At 38.7% G+C, this 22,708-nt stretch overlaps 3 protein-coding genes across 4 annotated transcripts in view; 2 read left to right on the top strand and 1 right to left on the bottom strand.

Moving 5' to 3' along the window:
- Positions 1–698, bottom strand: part of LOC117405235 (X-linked retinitis pigmentosa GTPase regulator-like) — a 33,552-nt gene extending 32,854 nt beyond the window's left edge. Inside the window, exon 1 of one of the 2 annotated variants that reach the window (XM_034008138.3) lies at positions 506–698. In XM_034008138.3, coding sequence (XP_033864029.2) covers positions 506–536 — 31 coding nt within the window. In that variant the 5' untranslated portion in view covers positions 537–698. The remainder of the gene's footprint in view (positions 1–505) is intronic. The other variant, XM_034008139.3, reaches the window with a different exon arrangement.
- A 2,956-nt stretch (positions 699–3,654) lies between these two features.
- LOC117405236 (ornithine transcarbamylase, mitochondrial-like) lies at positions 3,655–12,753 on the top strand. Its single transcript, XM_059030090.1, has 7 exons — positions 3,655–3,963; positions 5,682–5,835; positions 6,470–6,592; positions 6,914–6,971; positions 7,520–7,665; positions 8,734–8,871; positions 12,086–12,753. The coding sequence occupies exons 1-7, from the start codon at positions 3,857–3,859 to the stop codon at positions 12,167–12,169; spliced, it is 810 nt and encodes a 269-aa protein (XP_058886073.1). The 5' UTR covers positions 3,655–3,856; the 3' UTR covers positions 12,170–12,753.
- Positions 12,754–19,195: 6,442 nt separating this feature from the next.
- LOC117406008 (tetraspanin-7) overlaps positions 19,196–22,708 on the top strand; it is a 54,018-nt gene continuing 50,505 nt past the window's right edge. Inside the window, exon 1 of the mRNA XM_034009642.3 lies at positions 19,196–19,356. Within this exon, the coding sequence (XP_033865533.1) occupies positions 19,276–19,356 (81 nt within the window). The 5' untranslated portion in view covers positions 19,196–19,275. The remainder of the gene's footprint in view (positions 19,357–22,708) is intronic.

The following is a 22,708-nucleotide window of genomic DNA, read 5'->3' as shown; positions in this document are numbered from 1 at the left end:
TTCATCATACTTTTTTTTTTTATTTATTTACAGCCGTGGCGGGAGATGTATGTTAAATGGCAGCAGTGTGGAGTAGTGGTTAGGGCTCTGGACTCTTGACCGGAGGGTTGTGGGTTCAATCCCCGGTGGGGGACACTGCTGTTGTACCCTTGAGCAAGGTACTTTACCTAGATTGCTCCAGTAAAAACCCAACTGTATAAATGGGTAATTGTATGTAAAAATAATGTGATATCTTGTAAGTCGCCCTGGATAACGGCGTCTGCTAAGAAATAATAATTAAATGTAGGGAATGAATGAATTTACAGATACAACACTGCGGCTGTGATCTGTTGAGCCCATACACAGTCCAGCGATAGTAACGTAGCAAACGGAAAATAACAAGGACATCGTTTATTGCTCTGTACTCCGCCAGCTTCACAACTGTCGATCCTCCCATTAACATTTGTATTCACATGCATACTGAGTAACTGTTCTGTGATAAAATAATGCGATGTAAGCCACTTACCAGGTATCTCGTCCTCTGCCTCCCCTGCCATATTTCTATAATTTTCTCAGTCAGACAAGGGCTGTCTGCTGTGTTTCTGTGACTCGGGAGACAACCCCGGAAGTAAACAAAACATTTGCCTCTCTAGCAACCACAGGTCAAACACTGACAGAGCAACAGAGCGCAAAGTATGCGCTGAAATTTTTCATCACCACCGATGCAATTTTATTTATGTATTGCATATTGATAACCGCATTGAAAGATTGATACAAAACGGTAGCATATTTTGGACTTGTTGTGTAACTGGGTTGTACATAATCATTTATTTATGGTAGATAGTTGTGATCTCAGATTCTGATTTGCCTCAGATAAAATCTTTTGGACGATAATTATAGGACATTTCTTGATTTGTCCTATTTAATTGGAATAAATGAAACAGTAAAAACAATCTGCGGTTAATAACTAAAACGCACAAATAGTCACTACAAAAAAGCACCACTGCAAATGTAATCAGGCAGGTGCATTGAAAGTCTTATTTTCAACCAGATGCTACCGGTTAGATCATTGCATGTTTGCTACGGTAATTTCCAACCTGCACACGTGAAAGACAGTAAAAAAAAAAACGTGTTGTGAATTAATAGTTCCTATTCCGTAAGGGCGGAGATAACCCAGATTCTGGTATTGTCAAAGCTGCAATTAGAGTTTTATTTGCACTGTACAAAATAGATTAGTGTTCTGTAGGCAGAGTTGCTCCTAGCTGATACTTAGACTAGCCCATCTTGACTGAAATGTAGGTCCAACAGGGAGATGCAGCTTGACAGAATCACTGCACGTGGAATCAACTGCATATTTTATAATTAAAAATTGCATTCCGTTTGCTGTTCGCTTCATTGAGTCAATCGCTCAACGTGCTCAAAATGAAAATAAAAAGAATATCATATTAAAATAAATATATCGAGGTTTTCACAGAAAATGTCAGGGGTTCCGTTTATTTGTAAAGTCAGTATCTGCCCTGGCTGGGGTGGAATTTTGAAAAGATAAAGCACCGTGGAGTAGTGGTTAGGGGTCTGGACTTTTTTTCCAGAGGGTCGTGGGTTCAATCAAAGGGGGAGGTATATAAATGATGGATATTGACGAAATGTTTTTAATTTATTTTTAATCACTCGATCATTCATCGACCATTATGCTTGAGTGACATGAAGCATATGCACCTCCCTATAGTTAAGACTCTAAATTGTTCCCGTCTTTCCAAGTCTTATTAAAAAATTATAATGTAAAAATGTTCTCTCAATTTGCTGTTTATTTTTGTTGCCTTTTGCTTTTTTGTTTATTATTGATCTGTGCAATACCTCGTTTAATCTGTAAATGTTTGTCATATAGTTTACGTAAAGTTACTCCCTATTGTGCAATTTTACATCAGGACAAATATACTCGACTTGTAGATTTTAATTTTATGTTCTTTCATCAGAAAGGGGGATTAAAGGTGTCAAGGAAATGTTACAGAAAACAATCCTTAATGTTGTAATTGTTAGTTTATGCAAGACAAAACTATTTTCATACCATACCTTTTTTGTACCTTAAATGTTATTATTAAAATCCTAGTATAGCATTTATTATATATATTTTTTTTAAATACAGTTTTTAGAATATTTAGCCACATCGTTTCCAATGTAAAGTTTCAGAAATGTTGAGGATGTTCTATCCCACGTTGGACACCTCTGCAGTACCCTTGAGCAAGGTACTTTACCCAGATTGCTCCAGTAAAAACCCAGCTGAATAAATGGGTACCAGAATTTGTATGTTATTTATTTATTTACTTTTTTACTATATTTTTGATATAGGTTTGTTTTTTTATTATATGTCATCTATCAGCAGCTTTTTTATTGAAAGTTAGCAAGGGGTAAGTGATTGCAGATTCCCTTCAGTAGGACTCTGGGGGTGGGTACCAAAAATCAAAGCTTTCTAGGGGAAGTATTATTGGGCTTTTAAAGAGCAATTGCAAATGAACAACATATTGTTTTGCAAGTGTAAATATCTGAAATGTGTGCTTGTTACAGCTGTCTTCATGTAACAGGTACCTGGCGTGTTGTGAAAATCACATGACTTTTTCATAAAACCTTAAACTGTGACCAAAACAACTTATTTCATCTGATTTGGTTCCCTTGTCCCTTGACCATTCAGAATGGTCTTTCCTTTTACAATGTAAGGTTCGATTTTTTTCTTAAAAATAAAAGGCCAGTCTTCTTCAGGTAGTTTCAATCAGAAGAGTTTATTCAAGAACAAAGTAAATCACATGTGATACACACACAGTCATCATCTGGTGGTATTCTGAGCTTCCCTGGTACAGAGATGGTATGTCTGATGTAGATGTAGTTTTCTTGAGCAAAGAAATTACTTTGTACAGCACAGATACACAGCTAGCTTACGTAATCTCCTTGACCAAATTTGGTATTATTTCCTTAGCAAGATACGTGGTATGAGACAAAGCACATTAACAGTTAACATCTAACATTTCTTCTTCATTTCATTAAGGTCAGCAGAAACCCAGATAACAAGAACAACTTGATATGATATGAGTTTTGCTAAATTCTCACAGACGTCAAAGCGCTATACCCATACACCATGAACGTCAAGGCTGGTGATTGCAAACTGCTGATGTAAAGCAGTTATGTACAGCTTGATTTTAAGAGTTCATTAACCCTGCGTTGATTCAGAGTTTACATTAAACAGGAAAATCACACAATGTTTACAGACCAAGTTTCTCACTTCCTTAGCATTTAAAGGGGCACATAAGCAAGGGTTGCATAATGGAAAGGAACATACAGCTGATGAAACAGTAAGAGCTTGTGCCATTTAACTGGAACAGAACAATGGGTACACCACCCCGCACAGGGGGCGTGTTCATCGGAAAAAGCCCCTCAGAATTATTGTGGCTGTCCTTGGTGAATTAATAAAGTATTAAAGCATCATAAACTTGAACTAAATTCTACTGACAGTTGTATCACCCCTGTTATATGTAAAAGTGATGAATCCGGTATGGCCAGCTACAGCTGGAACAACAGAACTGCAGAGCTGACAGATTCAACACACATACTGTAGACTCATTCATAACCTCTGCTTTAAACCAGATTAACACCATTGTCCGCATCCCTCACTGAAACTTTCACCGCTTACCTCCTAATATGGCACAACTGAGGAAGAATGGTGCCATTCAGAGTCCTAGTCCATGATGAGCTGTCTGTAACTGCAATATATGGAGCTCTGGTCTTCAGTCTTATCAAAGCTGGCCAGATGCTTGTGAACTGAGGCTTAAACAACATGGACATTGTTTGAATCTGTGTTTAGTTTGTCACTTGTGGTCAAATAATTTTAATGTTTAATTGTTTTGAAGGCTTTGAGCTGCTGGGAGGGCACCCCTGCATCCTCACCACACAAGACATTCATCTGGGAACCAACGAGAGTACCGCTGACACAGCAAGGTTAGTGCTTGGGATTTGGCCTTTAAGTGAGTCAGTGGGGATGAATGCTGGAGGTGTGGTGTACAAACGAGAGAGAGTAAAAAAACTGATTAAAGTAATGTTGCCTTGTTAACGAAAGTAAACAGTAGTTGAGGTTTATATCCAAAGCATTTAATAACAAATAAAACCTAAACTTAGACAATACCAGAAGCTTGCCTCTGCCATCTCTGATCTAAGACTGGGGGGAAGGGGGAAGGGGAAGGGGAAGGGGGGGGGGGGAGCTAAAATACCCTTCATTATCTCTCCCATCTCCAAAATAGACCTTGAATATGTTGTGTGAACCATGAGCTCACATCCAATTAATTAAAAAAAAAATTATATAACTCCAATTAGTTTTTAAAAAGAGTTGACCAGATCCTTCTAGTATACGTCATTAACTCAAAGATAAGAACTGTCAAGGCAGATTGATGATCAGATTTAATTGGGACCCCTGATGTATTCAATAGAGGGAAAATCCTATATAAGCCCAGAGCAAGACCCCATTCAATTCCATTGAACTTGATCTTGCAAGCTGACGTGATCCATGCTTTGAGGGTCTCTGAAAAACGGATTGCAGGTTGGTCGTATTCAGAAGTCTCTGCCTTTTGAAGACAGTTCTTATTTTCATATATCCTACACTACACTTCCATATACTGGAAGGTAAGCATATGTTTGAATTTATATTTTGTTTATATTGGATGCATTGCTATAAAGTATAGAAATGATGTGTTAGTTTTAAGAGAGTGATATATTGAATGTTTTAGAACGTAGCTGTGGGTGCCCTAGCTTTTTGCATGGCTAGCCTGAAGGCTAAGCATATAATAACCATATCTGTATTACTGTATTGAAGTTGGGATTTCCGGTGGTCTGCGCAACCAACCAATCCATTTTTTAAAAGCATTTAATAAACAGAAAGAGCAGTACTACTGCTCTGATTCGTTAAAACTTCAAATTAAATGAGTCTGTGTGATTTTCTTGATTATTAAAAAGTTGTCTGGACATATAGCACGCCCAGTGCATGAACAAAACCACTTACAGGAGTTTAAACCATCTCTGTCCTCCTTAAACTTCTCCTGAGTTTAAGAGTGTGCTCAGAGCATATATATATAAATAGAAAGAAGAACGTGGACTTTGACAATGGACAACTGTCGTGAGCTGTTTAGTTTCAGTTCATCAGAAAATATGTTTTGGAACTCAAAGTATATATTTTTGTAATTATATTTTATTTGTACAGAGAAGGTCAATGCTTGGCACAAGTGGTGAGGAATCTATGAAACAATGCCAGGCCAAGTAAAATGAATTGTGGTGTGATTCCCTACCTCTCGCCACAAGAGGGCGATCTCTTCCAACTAGGAACGCTGTGAAAAAGACTGGTGTTTGACCATATCAGAGCTGCGAACGTACAGACGTTCAGTTTACAATACAGTTAATCGGATGTTGATTTTGAATCGTACCCTGTCTGACAGGGGTCTTTTCTAAACTTCTGTATTTTTACATTTAAATGTGGACTATTTAGGTTTAATGTGTCAAGGGATCAAACCCCTTCAAATAGTATTTCAGGCACCCTGTCAGAGATAAAACTCCTGTAACTAGCACAGCAACTTGACATGTTTCACTTGCATTGAAATACTTGCATTGATGTGTTCAAATATAACCATTTAACCGTGAGGATTCGTCCCGGCTTTTTTATGTGATTGCAGAGTGCTGTCTGGACTGACTGACCTGATCCTAGCCCGGGTTTACAACCAGTCCACGATCAAGGAGCTGGCCAAAGAGGCTTCTGTCCCGGTAATCAACGGGCTGTCAGACCTTTACCACCCCATCCAGATCCTAGCAGACTTCCTCACCCTTCAGGTATAAACAGCATCAACATTGGTCTTTACTAGTGTTGTCCCACTGACACATTTCAGAAGCCCAGCAGCAACACTCGTTTTTTTTTAAGCTCATTAGAAAGTGTTCTGTCTTCAACATACAAGGGGCCATAACAATTACCACCACGCTAAGCTGGCATCTTTTTTGTAACACAAATTTATTTTTGCTAATGTTACAGAAACAGCAAAAACAATTCCTACAGGTGCAAGTAGGAAGTGGTGTTAACTGTGTTAGTACAGTATTAAATGCTTTGTGAATGGCCCTTGTGAATGATACTGTACTACTGTGGTATGCAGCCCCCATTATACAAATGATGTAGATTCATTTAGTAGTTTTCTACAATGTATCCCAGAGGGGTGATTGTGAAATCCTGAAGCAAATGTAATGAATTTCAACCTGTCACTCCACAGATCTGCTTGAAAATGCAGAACTGCGAATGTGCTCAGCTGTAGTATTAACTGTGCTCTAGTCATGCTTCTATACAGTAAATGTTTTTTTAAAAAAAAGAAAGAAAGATATATAATATATATATATATATAATATGAATGGTTAGTCTGTGTACGTTAAGTAAGGTTATATTCATGTTTTATTGTGACCACTTTGAAAATGTGTTAAGGAGCACTGTGGGTATTTAAATGGATTGACGGTGTCATGGATTGGTGATGGTAACAACGTGTTACACTCTTTTATGATGATGGCTGCAAAACTTGGCGTCCATCTTAGAATTGCTACTCCAAAGGTAACCCTTTAAAGAACATAGTGTGTGTGTGTGTCTGTGTGCTGAGTTGACCAGCAATGTAATGTAACATATAATGTTAACCAGTCTTTATTCCATAACAGAACATATAGTTAATTTAATAACGACATATGAATAAAATAATATCCTTTACATATACACATTCAAACCCAGGGGTACATATGAAAGAAAAGAAAAAGTATTTTGTCTACATTCTCCCCCGCTAAGGGGGTTGCACTTTCTAAGTGTTTTGCACACGTCTAGAGAACCATTTGTCCAATTGTAACAAAACATTTTTTGTACTGAATTGTGATTTCTTCTCAGGGATATGAGCCTGATGCTAGTGTAACCAGGGAAGCTGAGAAATTGTCAAAAGAGGTAGGATATGTTTTGTTTTGTCTACCAATGAAATGTGTGTGTTGATTCAAGGTAATGTGATAATATAACTTTTTTTAGTGTTGAATTTCTTTTATTTCTTTTAATCAGGCCACATTAAAACTTGCTTCCTGGTACGTAATCACTTCTTGTGCAGTCAATTTTTGTTCAATTTGTGGACAGGATGACTAATCCTGGTTGCAAATTTTAAAACATAAGAAAATAAAAATCTCTGAATTTGATAGCTTCTTTTTCATTTTGCATCCTTGATCTGGAGCATAAAACACATCAATCAATTAACATTGGCAGCAACCGCCTGCAACCTAGATTGCCCCCCCTCTTTGCAATTGAAATGCTCATCCGTGATGTTTTTTCTTTGACTATTCATGTGCCATTCATATTTTATACTGGAGTAACCGTGGAAACCATTGGCACAGTACTGAAAGGATCAAGGAGGTTCAATATAATTAATTTTTAGGCCTAACCACACTGTTTCAGTAATAGCGAGTGTATTGTTGTTGTTGATGTTTTTTTATTGCTGCTGTTGTTATTGTCGTACCGAATTGTTCCTTACCAACAATCCTCTGGAAGCGACTCGTGGGAGCAATGTGTTGGTGACTGACACCTGGATAAGTATGGGCCTAGAGGAGGAGAAGGAACAGAAACTGAAGGATTTCCATGGTTACCAAACTACCATGCAGGTACAAAAATCGTTTTTTCACTCATCGCCCCCTCTCTCTTTCTTACACAGACTTACATACTGAATGCACACTGATACATTTTATGTTCACTTTATGATAACCAGCGCTCCAGATAAGGTTTGGGGGTAACTTACCCTCTAATTTTAACACTGAGAGGGTAAAATGTATTTTCACAGGGTAAAATGCAACATTACCTTGAAGTCATGAGTAATCTCGATAAATACAATATTTAATGGTAATGGGGTAGGCTTTAAAAAAGAGCCTCCCATTTTAACTGCATTGTTACTTTGAACTGCTGTACAACCACGCGTGTGTTCTACAAGGTTCTTTATCGGCTCAGTGTATTTTTTTCGAGGTGTCACAGTGACTCTGCAAATTAATTTTAACATTAAATTCTTAAACTCAGTGACATGTTAAAACTTCAATATAAAGCCATACAGATAAATAAAATAAGGAAATGAATAATAAGTTATAAAACAGTTTGTTTAATATTATAGTCACCTTTTTTTAGCGGTTGCTTCTGACGTTGGTTCCAGGTGGATTTGTAGCTGGACTGGGGTGTTTACGTTTCAACCTGTGTAGCTTTGAATTTTTTTTATTCTTATTGTGATTGGCTGTAAAGACAACAGGGCTAGCCAGAGATTGGATAATGTTTGTTGGGTTTCTTTTTTCTTGTATTCAGTTTCCTAGTAACTGAAGACATTGTATTCTGGGAGGTGTAGTTGTTAGTGGAAGTTTTAGGGGAGGCAGACAAGCTGTGCAGCAAAATTACTATGCATATTTTTTAGCATTAAATGTAAATTTAGTGTGCATTTCATTTTTTTAATGTGTAAAAATGGCATAGTATGCAGCTTATCTGGACTACTACTTTTGTTATAACAGAATATAACAAAAGATAACTCTGTGTGTGTGTGTGTGCGTGCTTGTGTGGTGGTTGGTTAGGTTTAGGAGATTAAATCAGTTGACAAACCCTGATGAACAGAAATTGAATATGGCCTGTCTTTAAAGTGAGCCTTTAATTCCATTTACATAATAAATATTTGCTTGTTTTTGCCATGTCTCTCTCAGACTGGAAAGGTGGCTGCCCCGGAATGGACATTCTTGCACTGCCTGCCCCGCAAACAGGAGGAAGTGGATGACGAGGTCTTCTACTCCCAGCGCTCTCTGCTCTTCCCAGAGGCAGAGAACAGGAAGTGGACAATCATGGTAAGGACAGCCCTAAAGCTCTATGGAACATTCCTGTCGTGTGAAGGCTGCAATGTGTGTCCTCTCTAATCGAAACCACTACTTCCAATGGAAACAGGATTTCAACAATATCAGTAGTCATTTTTTGTTCTTATTCCCCCTACATTTGCCTTTTACTAACTCAAAAATAAGTATGTATTTAAAGGAAATGTCGATTCCATTTTCTGATTTATAATTTGCAGATGTTCCCTTAATCCCTTAATCTGCACTGATGGCGCTGTCGGCTTTTTTCTCTTTCAACAAGAGGATGAGAACTTTCGCACATCCTCTCAAATATGTTTTTAAACTGAAGAGATGGTTTACAGAAGTACGTTATATTTGCTAATACTTTTTTTTCGTTTATGAGGAAAATATTAAAATGTCAATGTATTTTTTTAGGTAGAGGGGTAAAATGATAAATATATAATTCATAAGGTTAAAAAAAACAATTGAGAGAGATGGGGAATTATGAGATTCGTCTTTCAGTTCAAAATGATCAATTCCCATACCTATTGCATAACATCATGCTACTCAGAATTGCCACTAAACCACATACAGCACTCCTTTGAAAAATTACTGCAAGCTTTTATTTGCTATCAGTAGGAATGTATTGCACTTTACATGCTTTCCCGTGGTATACTGCAGTAAACCATGTGATGTTGTTTGTTTCTCAAGCCTGTGTGCTGGCTCAGCATGCATTCTGAAATACAAACTGACACAAAACAATTACTTTGTAGAACTTTCTATTGTATAAAGGGTGAAACATTTTCCAATCACTGAACCATGAATTGTAGATGACTTGTTTGTAAAGTGCTTTAAAAAATGTATTATTACTTACATTTCCTGCAAATTGATAGCAATATATTTAATTAATACAGCAAAAAAATATGGAAAAGTATTAAAAAGTAAAATCTCTGGACATCTGCAAGTGAGAGTGACATGATTTTTTCAGCTTGGCAATTACTGTAAACTACTGTAATCAGGGTTTGTAGGTTATGCTGTCCCACTTTCTCAGTGGATAAATCCCACAGGTCACTTGATTCCCTGGTTACTCTGTATGTTTTATATGGGTGTCGTAGAGGATAAACAGTGTGGCAGCAGTGTGGAGTAGTGGTTAGGGCTCTGGACTCTTGACCAGAGGGTTGTGGGTTCAATCCCCAGTGGGGGACACTGCTGTTGTACCCTTGAGCAAGGTACTTTACCTAGATTGCTCCAGTAAAAATCCAACTGTATAAATGGGTAATTGTATGTAAAATAATAATGTGATGTCTTGTAACAATTGTAAGTCGCCCTGGATGAGGGCGTCTGCTAAGAAATAAATAATAATAATAATAATAATAATAATAATAAACATTACGCTTCAAAAACAGGATCTCCAAGTCCAAGACAGTAAGCCTTGCAAGACTGTGTTATTTATGGGTGGAGGCTTAGCAGCCAGAGCCAGAGTGATCTCTTTGGGGATATTTAAAGCAGCCCTTAACTCGATTCGATGATAGCTTGTGATGTGTATCACAAATGTGAGGCCTAACACATGCATCTATGAAAATATGGGCTGTAGGTCCAGTGTACAGAGGGTACAGTCGATGAAGGTTACTTTGCCATAACATCTACTTGAATGTGAAAGAACTTAATTCTCTCAGCGGTCAACCAATTAAGGCTATGTTTAACGACTTTTAACACCCAGAATGGAAATTTTTTCTAGAATATTGATGGCATCATACAGTCATCTTACTACAGTTTTCTAGATCTTGGACATGTCTGTTTGGTACGACTGACATTGTTCCATGCGTCAAGTTCAAGGGACAAAGTGAAGAATCGCCCTCTTACTGAGATAGAAATACATTTCTTTATCTCCTGTAATCCCAGTGCAAATCTCATGTTAATTAATGCTTCCAGCACTACATCAAAACAAATAATGCAGAGAAATAAATAAAGCAGCCAGCCAGGGAAAGGGCACAGAGCTACATCAGTGCGTCCTCAACATTATCAAAAGTACATTCTCTGAATTGTCTCAAAACAGGCAATCTACTTTTTACTGTACATTCTTTATGAAAACAGTATACAGTTGAGATATACACACTTCTAATAAAACCACTAAAATGTCAGCACCAAGCAGAATACTCTGTGTGTCTTAGTCAGGACAACCTTATCTTACAGTCTTTAAAAAGTAAGTAGCGGGGTTCCGCAAAAATATAGCATTATGCGTTCCCACATGTTGCTACAACTGTTTAAATAACGTACCTGTAATGTTTCTTTTCATTGTTAACACCCTGACAACTTTTTACACTTTTAAAGTCTGTTTCAAAGCTCTTTTCAAAATGTCTGCTCTAGTGCACTGGGGTTTGAGATCTGTCCTCTAAATCACTGCAGGAAGAGCGATTTAAAAATGGATCGTTATTGCTGTGTTACCTGTTTGTGGGCAATAATCCTTACACTGTCTGTGCACTAGAGCGGACATTTTGAAAAGAGCTTTGAAACAGACTTATTAGTAGTTCTAACATCAGTTTAAAAATGTAATTGATTTGATGTTAAGAATTTTATATCTTTTACCAAGCATATTTTGTTTTAACTTAAAGCTGTAAAAATGTGACCAAGGTTTTATAAATATGGTAGTGAAGCTATTATTATTATTATTATTATTATTATTATTATTATTATTATTATTATTAATAATTAGTCATTTAGCAGACGCTTTTATCCAATGTGACTAACAGAGACTAGGGGAGTGAACTATGCATCACAACTGCTGCACGATGTCTATCAGTATATATCCTACATGCCATTATTTGACATTTCACAATTTATTTTTATTTTGAAATAAATGCTTTTCAATATGTACAACACATGTATGACCTACTGCAGCACTTATAATAAATATACAGTAAAATATGTATTTATATTATGTATTATGAATTTTCTTGTTAGTGCGTCTTGTAAAGTGCTTTGTGATGGTGGTCCACTATGAAAGGCGCTATATAAAATAGATTGATTGATTGATTGATATGTCCTTTGTTCTTGGTGAGAACATGTTCTTGCCAGCCAGTAAATCCAATAATAACATTTTTGAAGATTTGTACACATGCATATTGGATTTTCTTTTTTTTTAATGTTACCAGTGGCTGTACTTTTGTGTTTACAATCATGGCAGGGTTTTTTCTTTAACTGCTAACAGTCGTTTTAATCTGTCTCTTCCCAGGGCCTGATGGTCTCCCTGATAACTGAGTACACACCTCAGACACCGAAGCCAAGGTTCTTATACATGGAGAAGAGAGAACAATAGCTCTTTACAACAGAATCTTCTGGATGATGTGTTCCAAAACATCACAGCCTTTGATTTTAAGTAATTGTAGCTAACAATCTAATTACGGAAATCTTAGCAATTTTGCATTTCCATTAGCTACATAGGTTTCAGATGTGCAGTTTTAAAAGAAACACGTGTTATTTGAATTTTAAAACAGGATATCTTGTACTACTTGAGGTTAAAGGAAGCTCTGTTTCTATGCCTTATTCTTGGGTTATCTGTTTGCGCTTGTTCTCCCTGGGACATTTCACTGACTGAAAGCATGTTAGTCAATAGGGGAAGCAGCTGATTGGTTATTCGAAGGAAAGGGGTGGAGACAATTTTGCTTTCAGTGACCCAGGAAGCACAAGACAGTCAGAAAGCATGGCTTCCGAACAGGTTTTCTTTAACTTAGTGTGGTTAGTGTTTTTTACTTTTTTAAAACACAACTTCCTCAGAACCCTTTTTTCCCCGTTTAAGATGTGATCTTTTATTAAAGATCACATTCTGTAATTCAAATTGTGACATTTATAGCGTGCCCGCTTACTATAGCGAGAATGTATTAAAATAGTTTTGCATTTTTACCTCATGAAACATGTTTTGGTAAATATGCCTCTGCCCCTGCATCTTCCACTGCTCAGTTCTGGCTTCTTCATATTGTATGTGTTCTGGAAACTCCTGAGGAAAAATATACAGACACCTTTCACTTTGATCTGTGACGATTGCAGCCTTGGACCAAAAAAAGAATTATCTTGTGTTCGTAATCCACACTGCTGATACCTCAAATATTTAGGTATGGCTTCTTTGCAGGTTATATTACTGTTATGTGCATTATCCAGGAAAAATCCTTTCCACTACGAAGTCGGTTTGTTCTTTGGCAATATCATTGATACAGAGCACATGCTCTGATGATGTTTGTGGATTGTGAAAAGTAAATGAAAGGCTTTTTAGAATTCACAGACAGTGATAGAGATGCACACCCACAGATCATGTAAGCCTGCAGTGAGGCAGACTCAATCACGTTGCTTACACAGGAGCACAACACCTCTAATATCAGCTGACTGCTTCTTGCCAAGTGAAAGACTGCAGTTTATCAGATTGAAGCTGTAGAATTGAGCTACCAGTGCACAAAATCCTGTAACAGTTTATCTAAGCAGGTAACATGTTATGTAAGTGCACTGTACACTTGAGATTATCCCTTAATAGAGACTGCCCTGCATACAAGGGAAATTATGTATTCGTGCTTATGAGAAAAATAAGTATCAGTCATCAGTTACTATTCATGGTGACTAGAGATACTGTCAAAGTACTTGTCAGTATAGACAAACATGCTTAAATCAAGCAAACAGTGACATGACTGAAGCTGCTACCATAAACAGTATGTAGAATAAATTAACTAGTGATAAAGCACATTCAATGAAAAATCTGATTTACATTTTTTTAACAGATTACAACCTTGTAATGCCTTCTGGGTCAGGTCTTTGTGCTTAAATCATTTCAATGCGGCTGACTTGTAAACAAGAATGACCTGAAAATACTTCCACTACAGATGTAGTTTGGTGCTTGTGTTTCTGTCGGGGATGAGTAAAGAAAACCTACAGAATCTCCAAGTCAACATGATCACAGTACCTTGTAAGCCATTTACTGTACTTGAGGCTCCATTATATGCTATGATGTATTCTATTAATAGGTATTAACTGATAAGATTATCAGACACCGACACAACAGTCAGCGGAACAGGGAGGAAACAGAAAGAAATAAGGCAGATCAAGAAACTCAGGTGAAATAAAAGGGTGGAAAGGTGCACTTGGAATAAACAAAGGGAGACCGTTCTGATAACATGGGTGCTGGACAGGATATATGTGGATATGTTGTCAAGACTAGCACAGGAAGTGAAAGCAGTTACTTTTGTTATTGTTTTTTGACCTCCATTAGAACTTGGCTTGGATTTGTCCCATGATGTCCTCCTGCACCATAGTGTCCAGTAACACTATTCTTTATTAGGCTACCATGCTGGCTTGGGAAGCCTATTGTTATTATAAAGATTATTATTTTTTAATTTTATTTATTGTTTTTTTTTTAAATTCTTGTCCTTTTTTCCTCCCAAAACTTTAAACTGCTCCTGTTCGCACGTGGTGTAACAAATCAACATGAAACAGGTATCATCCTGTGCAGATTACAGGTCAGATGCCAAAAAGATTGTGCTCCTGCATCAACCAAGATGGCGGCCTGGCGCATTTTTTGAAAAAACCTTTCAAAATCATCTTCTTCGGAACCGGTGAAGTGATTGATCTGAAACTTTGCATATGTCACCAGCAACCAAACCTGCAACCAAGTTTGCGAAGCAGAAGTTGCTGCGATAAATTTTACTGTCAAAATGGCTGCCACCAAATTCTCCAAAACGGGCCCAAACATCAAACTGCTTCTGTTTGCAAACCGTTTAACCAACTAACTCCTAACTTGGTAGGTGTCATCCTGGGGACAATGGAATTCAAATATGGCAAAATGGTGTTCTTTTGTAAAACAAGATGGCGAACAGACCTACGTTTCGTTCTTAAATTTAAAACTGCTTCAATTGAACATGGTTTAGTTGATTACCTCCAAAGATGACAAGCATCATCCCTGTGTCTGGTGTTTGTGCGTAAACCAATATGGCCAGCTGACACATTTCTTTAAAAACCTTTCAAAATCTTTGGTCAAATGTAAAACTAACTTATAACTCCTTACAAAGTGCAGATAGGTTAATGCTATTATGAAACACATATAGGAAAACATATGTGCTCTATCCAAAAATGACCTTGCCTGCGACTTTTGATCTCTCCTTACGTTAAAATGTAAAACTAGCTTATAAATCCTTACAGAGTGTATATAGGTTAAAGGGTACATAAGGAATTTTTACTTTATTGTGTTACATGTTCCCATGTGTTGCTACAACCTTTTAATGGTTACTATAGAACACAGATAGGAACCCATATATGCTCTATCCAAAAATCACCTTGTCTGTGACCTTTGATCTCTCTAAGGTCAAATGTAAAACTAACTTAGAACTTCTAACAGTGCACATAGGGTTATGGTTACTACACAACACATTTAGGAACCCATATATGCTCGATTCAAAAATTACCTTGATCGTGACCTTTGACCTCTCCTTAAGGTTAAATGTAAAATTATCTTATAACACCTTACAGTGTGTAGATAGGGTCATTGTTACCATGGTGTTTAAAGTTATAAAGCATCGTGAGATAATGAACTAATGCAGTATTTTTAATTGAAACTGCTCCATAAAACTGATCTGTTGCTGACACTTGTGCTGCAATGCTACAGCTTACCAAAATTTCCAGCTGGTACTGAGTTTGGAAGCCGTAAAACTGCCTGGCAGTTCTAGTTCTTTACTGTAATTGTATTATTAATTACAGTACATGAGCAACATATTTTAGTATTCTAAATACCCATGTAAAAAAAATCTTGTCACTTTAAATCTATAGGTTCTATTGGGATCCAGTGATGGCCTTTGCAACCGTGTTAGCAACACACAGCAATATGGAGGACAAACCTGAAACAGGCAAAATTTTTTGGTCCATTAGGAACCCCAACACATACCAAAGTCATGGATGACCTCTCCTCCCTGATTCACAATGTTTTTTTTTTAGTTAATTCAAAATTATAATCTAATTTTCTGAATTCCAGTTACCAACTTCCTGACTTATTTGTGCTTCAGTTGTCACTTATCTGCAAAGACCGTAACCTGCTGAAAATGTACAGCACAGCACTGACAAAACTGAGAAGAGTAGCTGAAATGATTTGCATTTTATGATGGCAACCTGGATATTGTGATAGTGCCAGAGCTTATAGTATGATATTACATACTCAGGGTTTCTTATTTTAGGTTTTAACCGATAAACACTGATAAAACACCCAAAATTATTATTTTGTGTTCACTGGTCCATGGTGCAGTTTGCTGTATTTTGATGTAATAGAGGAACAATGCTCCTTGTCTGTGCTGTTACTGGATTTGAGCAGTTCTCAAAACTCCTAAAGAATGACTTTTGTGCAATACCAGAAAGAACCGGTCAATGGCTATCTGAAAATGGCTAAAAATAAACACCAAAAAACAGAACCCCTATCTAGTATACATTTAACCCTGCTTCAGTCTTGGCCTTTACCAGTCTGGACTTACTCGTTTGCTCCAGTAATCTTGACTGGATCTCCAGTTCAAAAACAGACCAAAACCATACTAAAGATCCTCCGTGTCAGCCACACAATTGCTAAAAAGCTCTATATACTGTAAGTTTTTTTTTATATTCATTATTTCTTGAGTAAAGCTCAAACCTGCTTGTCCTTGCTGGTTATTCTGATGAACCAATCCCATGGCTTTCCAGCACTTCTTTGGATGTTTTGGATCACTCCACGTGAATGATTCTGTCTCCATGATTTTATTCAATTGTGGCTGTTTCCAAAGTGATTATAAACCAGTTTGCTATGACAAATTCAACTCTGACCTTGCCTGAAGACAGTTCCACCTATCAAGTAGGGTTTACAGTACTTACCTGGATTATCAACCAATCAACAAGACAATGGATGTGGAGAAGAAGCTACTGCATTTTGCTTAACTTCTTAAAATACTTTCCTTTTACATCAGCTAATCTTGTTCAGGTTTTACTTCTGTTGCTGGACGCAGCTTTTTTATTTTATGTATTGTTAATTGAGGACCATGAACAGAGATTTTCAAGCACAACTGTGGAGATCAACTTATGCAAAGAACAATACCAGTATGCCTAAAACAAACACAAACAGTAAATATTATGATTGGAAACAGGTGCGGCTAAAGATAACAAAAAAACAAACAACAAAGCTTTATCACAATTGCTTACAGAGAGGACATTTATTAAGGTAAATCGGTTTTCAGTGTCTCAGGCTCGGGTCTGCCACATAAGCAATTAAGGTGTCTACACTACATTCTTCCTCATTTTAACAGTTGGATGATGCCCTGATATATGACCTGTTAGACTTTATGTTAGAAATTCCTTAGAGGAGAGATGGGTAAGATGTCTATAATGAAAATACCATTGGCTTCCAGCATGCTTCTTGGAGCTTGTATTAACATTATTTGATCAGTTGTATCAATATCTTTAATAGTACTTATAACAATTACCCATGGGGCCATCAAAAAGTGATCCAAAAGTGCATGATCGGTATAGGCAAGTGGCCTTTCCATATAGATGGTGATACAGGTTAAATATATACTGTACTGTATTTTACAGCATACATCCACTGTAACACTAAACCAGAAACAAATATACTGTACTACAGTGATGCTCAACATTAAGCACAGGTTAATCACGGGTAACTCAAAAAACAAACAAACACACAGTGTTAGAGTCATTGTAATAAGCACCCCTGAAAGCATCATAAAAACAAAAGGTTAAAACATGTTTTTTTTTTATTTAAAGCTACTTCTGCTATACTGAATGCAAAATCAGGCCAGCAGTGTCAGCGCCAGTCTTACCCGTTCCAGCAGTGTCAGCACCAGTCTTACCCGTTCCAGCAGTGTCAGCACCAGTCTTACCCGTTCCAGCAGTGTCAGCACCAGTCTTACCCGTTCCAGCAGTGTCAGCACCAGTCTTACCCGTTCCAGCAGTGTCAGCACCAGTCTTACCCATTCCAGCAGTGTCAGCACCAGTCTTACCCGTTCCAACAGTGTCAGCACCAGTCTTACCCGTTCCAGCAGTGTCAGCACCAGTCTTACCCGTTCCAGCAGTGTCAGCACCAGTCTTACCCGTTCCAGCAGTGTCAGCACCAGTCTTACCCGTTCCAGCAGTGTCAGCACCAGTCTTACCCATTCCAGCAGTGTCAGCACCAGTCTTACCCATTCCAGCAGTGTCAGCACCAGTCTTACCCGTTCCAGCAGTGTCAGCACCAGTCTTACCCGTTCCAGCAGTGTCAGCACCAGTCTTACCCGTTCCAGCAGTGTCAGCACCAGTCTTACCCGTTCCAGCAGTGTCAGCACCAGTCTTACCAGTCCAGCAGCGTCAGCACCAGTCTTACCCGTTCCAGCAGTGTCAGCACCAGTCTTACCCGTTCCAGCAGTGTCAGCACCAGTCTTACCCGTTCCAGCAGTGTCAGCACCAGTCTTACCAGTCCAGTCTTACCAGTCCAGCAGTGTCAGCACCAGTCTTACCCGTTCCAGCAGTGTCAGCACCAGTCTTACCCGTTCCAGCAGTGTCAGCACCAGTCTTACCAGTCCAGTCTTACCAGTCCAGCAGTGTCAGCACCAGTCTTACCAGTCCCAGCAGTGTCAGCACCAGTCTTACCAATTGCAGCTGTAGTATCAGTGTCACCAGTCTCAGCATTAACTTCAGTAGCAGTGAACCAAACCCATGTCTCTCAATGAAGGTATAACTACTTAATCATATTTTATCTTGTCCTTTTTAATATTACATATTTATGGATCATTTTAGGTTGGTGTGTTTATGCTGGGAGATTTGTTTTAAAAAACATGGGTCATGAAATTTCAAACATCATCCAAGGTGGGTGACTGGGTAAAAAGAGTTAGCAACTTATATTGCTTTGCAGTTTGCATTAATAGTCTCCAGGCTTTATAAGATGATAACTATCACCTTCCTAACATAAACAGGATATGCAGGTTTTTCTGGGGTTTTTTTTTTAAATAGATTTTTGCCTCAGTAAAAATCTATTCCTAGCTACGCCCCTGCTGCTGTACTAAATGATACACATGTCTTACTCGGTGTTTTTACACTACTACAGAATACTACAGAATTTGCACACAGGCTGATAGAAGCAACAGAGTAATTAACTAATACAGCTATTACACTGGAGCAGTCTTGGAAACAATATCAATAACAACATGTTATAGCTACCGTTTTATTATTATTATCAACCACGTATTTCTCATAATCTTCACACAGGTGTAAATTTGGGCTCTGTAGGGGTGCATTGACGTTAGTCGTGTGATGATTGGTCAAGGGGACGAGGGCGGTTGCGCTGTGATAGACTGCAGCTGAGCGGAGACCAGTGGAGAATCACAGCAACGTAACGCGACACACAATCCCGTCCTGTTATAATCCAGCACTTCGGTTTAGTATAGTATGGCATCTAGGAGAATGGAGACCAAACCAGTGATAACCTGCCTCAAAACCCTCCTGGTCGTCTATTCCTTCGTATTTTGGGTAAGTAGACCTGGCTATTTCTGTGTGCCTAACGTGTGGAGTGAAGAGACGTTCTATTTTGTAATGATTTGTTGTTTTTTTTATTTTTTTTATTAAATAAATCGATTTCTGTGTTGCCCTGCTACTGCAAAACAACAACAAAAACAAGTGCATGTTAATATTGCCACGATGGGGATATCCATCTGGAACCGTTGAGTTTTTTTATTCCTATAAATCTGGGGTCTGTTTGAATTAAAGTTCTGATTTCTTTACATAAATATGGACACGAATACTGCAATTGTATGTTGGAGTTCTACGTGTTTTTTTTTTTTTGTTTTTTTTTTAAGAATTGTCTGGACACGTACCTACATTGTCATATCACTGGTACTGTATTTTGCTTTTGGCTTAGAGTTATTTGAAGTTATCCCTGAGCTACATGTTGGTATTTTTTATTTTGTTTTGAATACAAACCGTCATTGACCTTAATATTCACAATAATAAGCCAAGGGAAACATCATCTTTTCCTGAGCAGTACAGCCGTCATAACAACTACAGAGCCATTACCATAAGGAAAATAGTTTTGTCTTCAGGTCATAATTCATTGTTTTAATTTCGCATGTTTACGTAAATGAAAGTTTAGAATTCGGTCTGTCTCACTGTAATATTTTCTCTGCGGTAGAAAGACACCGCCCCTTTGTAAAAAAAATCCCGACGTTATCTTTTAAGTGGTTTTTTTTTTTGGTTTTTTTTAATGCATTTACACTGATACCCATGTAAACGGGATGGCACAGTACAATACAATTCGGTGTGCTACAGTGTAACAATCATTGCAAAACAGTATTAAGTGGTCCGTCCATGTGGTGTTATTGAAATGAGTTTGTCTTGTAATGACTTAATATAGTGGAAACATACATGTCCTTTTGGTAACATGACTTAATTAAAAACGTTAGTTTACTCACGTAACATGACTTAATTAAAAACGTTAGTTTACTCACGTAACCCTGGTCTCCTGAAATAGAAGACGACCACCAATGACATTATGTATGGGATATGCCTGCCCATTGGGTAGTTATCACTGAGCTCTCTATATCAGAGCTGCCGATAGGCCCCTTCCTGGGATGACACACTTTGTCCAGCCCACCGAGGGATTAAAACCATCATACTGAGGAAGCCATTTCTCTTTTTCCATTGAACCCGTGAGGGTGACCGTTGCGACCTCGCGGTTGGTGGTCATCTTCTGTTTCAAGGAACCAGGGGTATGTGAGTAACCTAACGTTCCCTTTCAATTCGAAGAGGACCACCAACAACACTATGTATGGGATAATGTATACCAGAGCCATCACGAGGGAGAAGGAACGGCTGCATATGAGGGACGCATCAGAACCTCATAAACCAAGGGTTAGCGTGTGTGAGCTTACACCCTCAAGGACCCTGTTGTCTAACGAAGGCAGGGCAGGATCTACCACATTAAGGCAGTAGAACCTGGAGAAAGTATGCAGCGTAGCACAGCTAGACGCAATACAAATATCGGACAGTGGCCTGCTTCAGCACGCTTGGAGCTGAGGTCGGACAATCCCAGGAGGAGCGGACCTCCTCCATGAAGGCCGGGAACCTTTGAGAGTGAGGGGCCATCGCCTGCGTCCGAAAAATGGACCGGTGTGGCTCTGCCGCTGGTGTCCAGGGGACCTGCAGAAACGCTGCAGAGCGCCCCATCAGCGCCGATGTCGAGTCCAACAGTGGTGCAGCACTGGCTTCCAAAGCCATCTTGAAGCTAGGTTCAGCCTCGGCAGGGGGTTCGAGCTCCCCTCCTGCCTCCATGCCGGAAGAAAAGGTGGCTCTGTCCCAGCTATCGAGAGCGTATCCTCCTGTGCTGGCTGGGGCGCTTCTTCCCGTTCACCCTGATCTCCCCTGGGGGAGGGAGGGTACGGTACTTGGGGCAGGCTTGGAGCTGGGGCTGCGACTCGAGACAAGAGCTCCAGGACCTGGGCCATTTGTGCCTTGAGGTCCATACTGTCCCTGGCTTGTTTAGACCGCTTCACCCTTCTCGCCTGAGTTACATAAACCTAGACCCCCCTCTTGTTTTGTTGCTCATCTTCTGGTGTTTCTACCAGCCAAGTTTCAGCTCGGAGTACCTCAATATGGTGTAGAAACAAACAAACAAACAAACAAAAAACAATGTGTAATTGTTAATTGTGTCCAAGTGTTGATCATTTGTAGATTTGTAATCGCAAGGCAACCCGGTTCAGACATTCTGAAAAGATGCCTACATAAAGCAATATAGAGAAAAGCTGAATGCCAGCAGGAAGCGCCTGAATCCTGTGTGCAGGTACAGTACGAACTAGTGAACATCTTTCCATGGGAATGGTTTAAACATGCCTGTGCTCATAACAGGTAAAGATTTTGTTGAGGCATTGCTGTGTTTATTATACTGTGTATGTACACCCAGTGGTCTCCAACCCTGGTCCTGGAGAGCTACTGGGTCTTCAGGTTTTCATTTCAACCGAGCTCTCAGTTACTTAATTGCACCAATTATTGGCTTAATTAGTCAAAATTAACAGGCTTTCCAGGTCTTTAGCCACTGATGACATAGACACCTATAAAACCTTAAGATTTGGGGCTCTCCTGGACCAGGGTTGGAGACCGCTGCTTGTACAGTAATAATGTTTTGGGTTTTTTTTTAAGCACTCAGATACTTTTATCTTTTTCTTTGAGTAGTATATTGCTTACAGTAACTCTGTAATCCAGCACACACACAAGTTTATGAAACTCAGTTTAGCACAGTGTGTCATCAACCCAGACCACCACTTTTTTTAAGCACGTCCAGTTGATCCTGGCTACAGTGTAAAAATACATCTAAGCTAAACTTAATTATCCAGGTCCTTATCTGATTCCAGAAAAGAAGTCAAATTACAGGAAATGGACTACGGACTTGCATCATGCACAGGATAACCGACAATGTAGACCAGTGTTGTTTAGAGTAGTGCAGCTTTTGAAAACCAATGATATTTTAAAAATCTGTTTCTTGAGATGCGTTGAACTGCCAGAAGAGAGCTGTGGGGAAGTGTCCACCATTATGTGCGGTAGAGCCTGGGAGTCTTCAGGGAGTTGTGGTGATTTAGAAAACATAAGATGTTGTTAGTAAAGTATATGAAGAGATTTATATGCTGATCAATATCTATCTTCAGGCTGAGTGAGGAACTGTCCTCTCGAATAGACTCAGCCGCTTTCTGTCTGGAAATTGGTAGATGCCGGTAACGATTTTGCGAGTTGTGTGCTCCTGTAATATCTGTATACTGTATCAACAAGAATAGCATCACGCTTTAGAACATGTGTCTGTGCATGATACATTAATGTCAGTTTTAAGGGTTTGACA

This window comes from Acipenser ruthenus, chromosome 9 (assembly GCF_902713425.1).
Source record: "Acipenser ruthenus chromosome 9, fAciRut3.2 maternal haplotype, whole genome shotgun sequence".
NCBI classification, from domain to species: Eukaryota; Metazoa; Chordata; class Actinopteri; order Acipenseriformes; family Acipenseridae; genus Acipenser; species Acipenser ruthenus.
This window is presented reverse-complemented; position numbering and strand designations above follow the sequence as displayed.

Excerpts from the sequence above, each read along its gene's own strand:
- LOC117405236 (XM_059030090.1), top strand. The coding sequence starts at position 3,857 with ATGTTTAATTGTTTTGAAGGCTTTGAGCTGCTGGGAGGGCACCCCTGC. Across the intron at positions 5,836-6,469 it reads CAGACTTCCTCACCCTTCAG|GAGCACTGTGGGTATTTAAA; the intron begins GTATAAACAGCA and ends AAATGTGTTAAG. Across the intron at positions 7,666-8,733 it reads GTTACCAAACTACCATGCAG|ACTGGAAAGGTGGCTGCCCC; the intron begins GTACAAAAATCG and ends TGTCTCTCTCAG.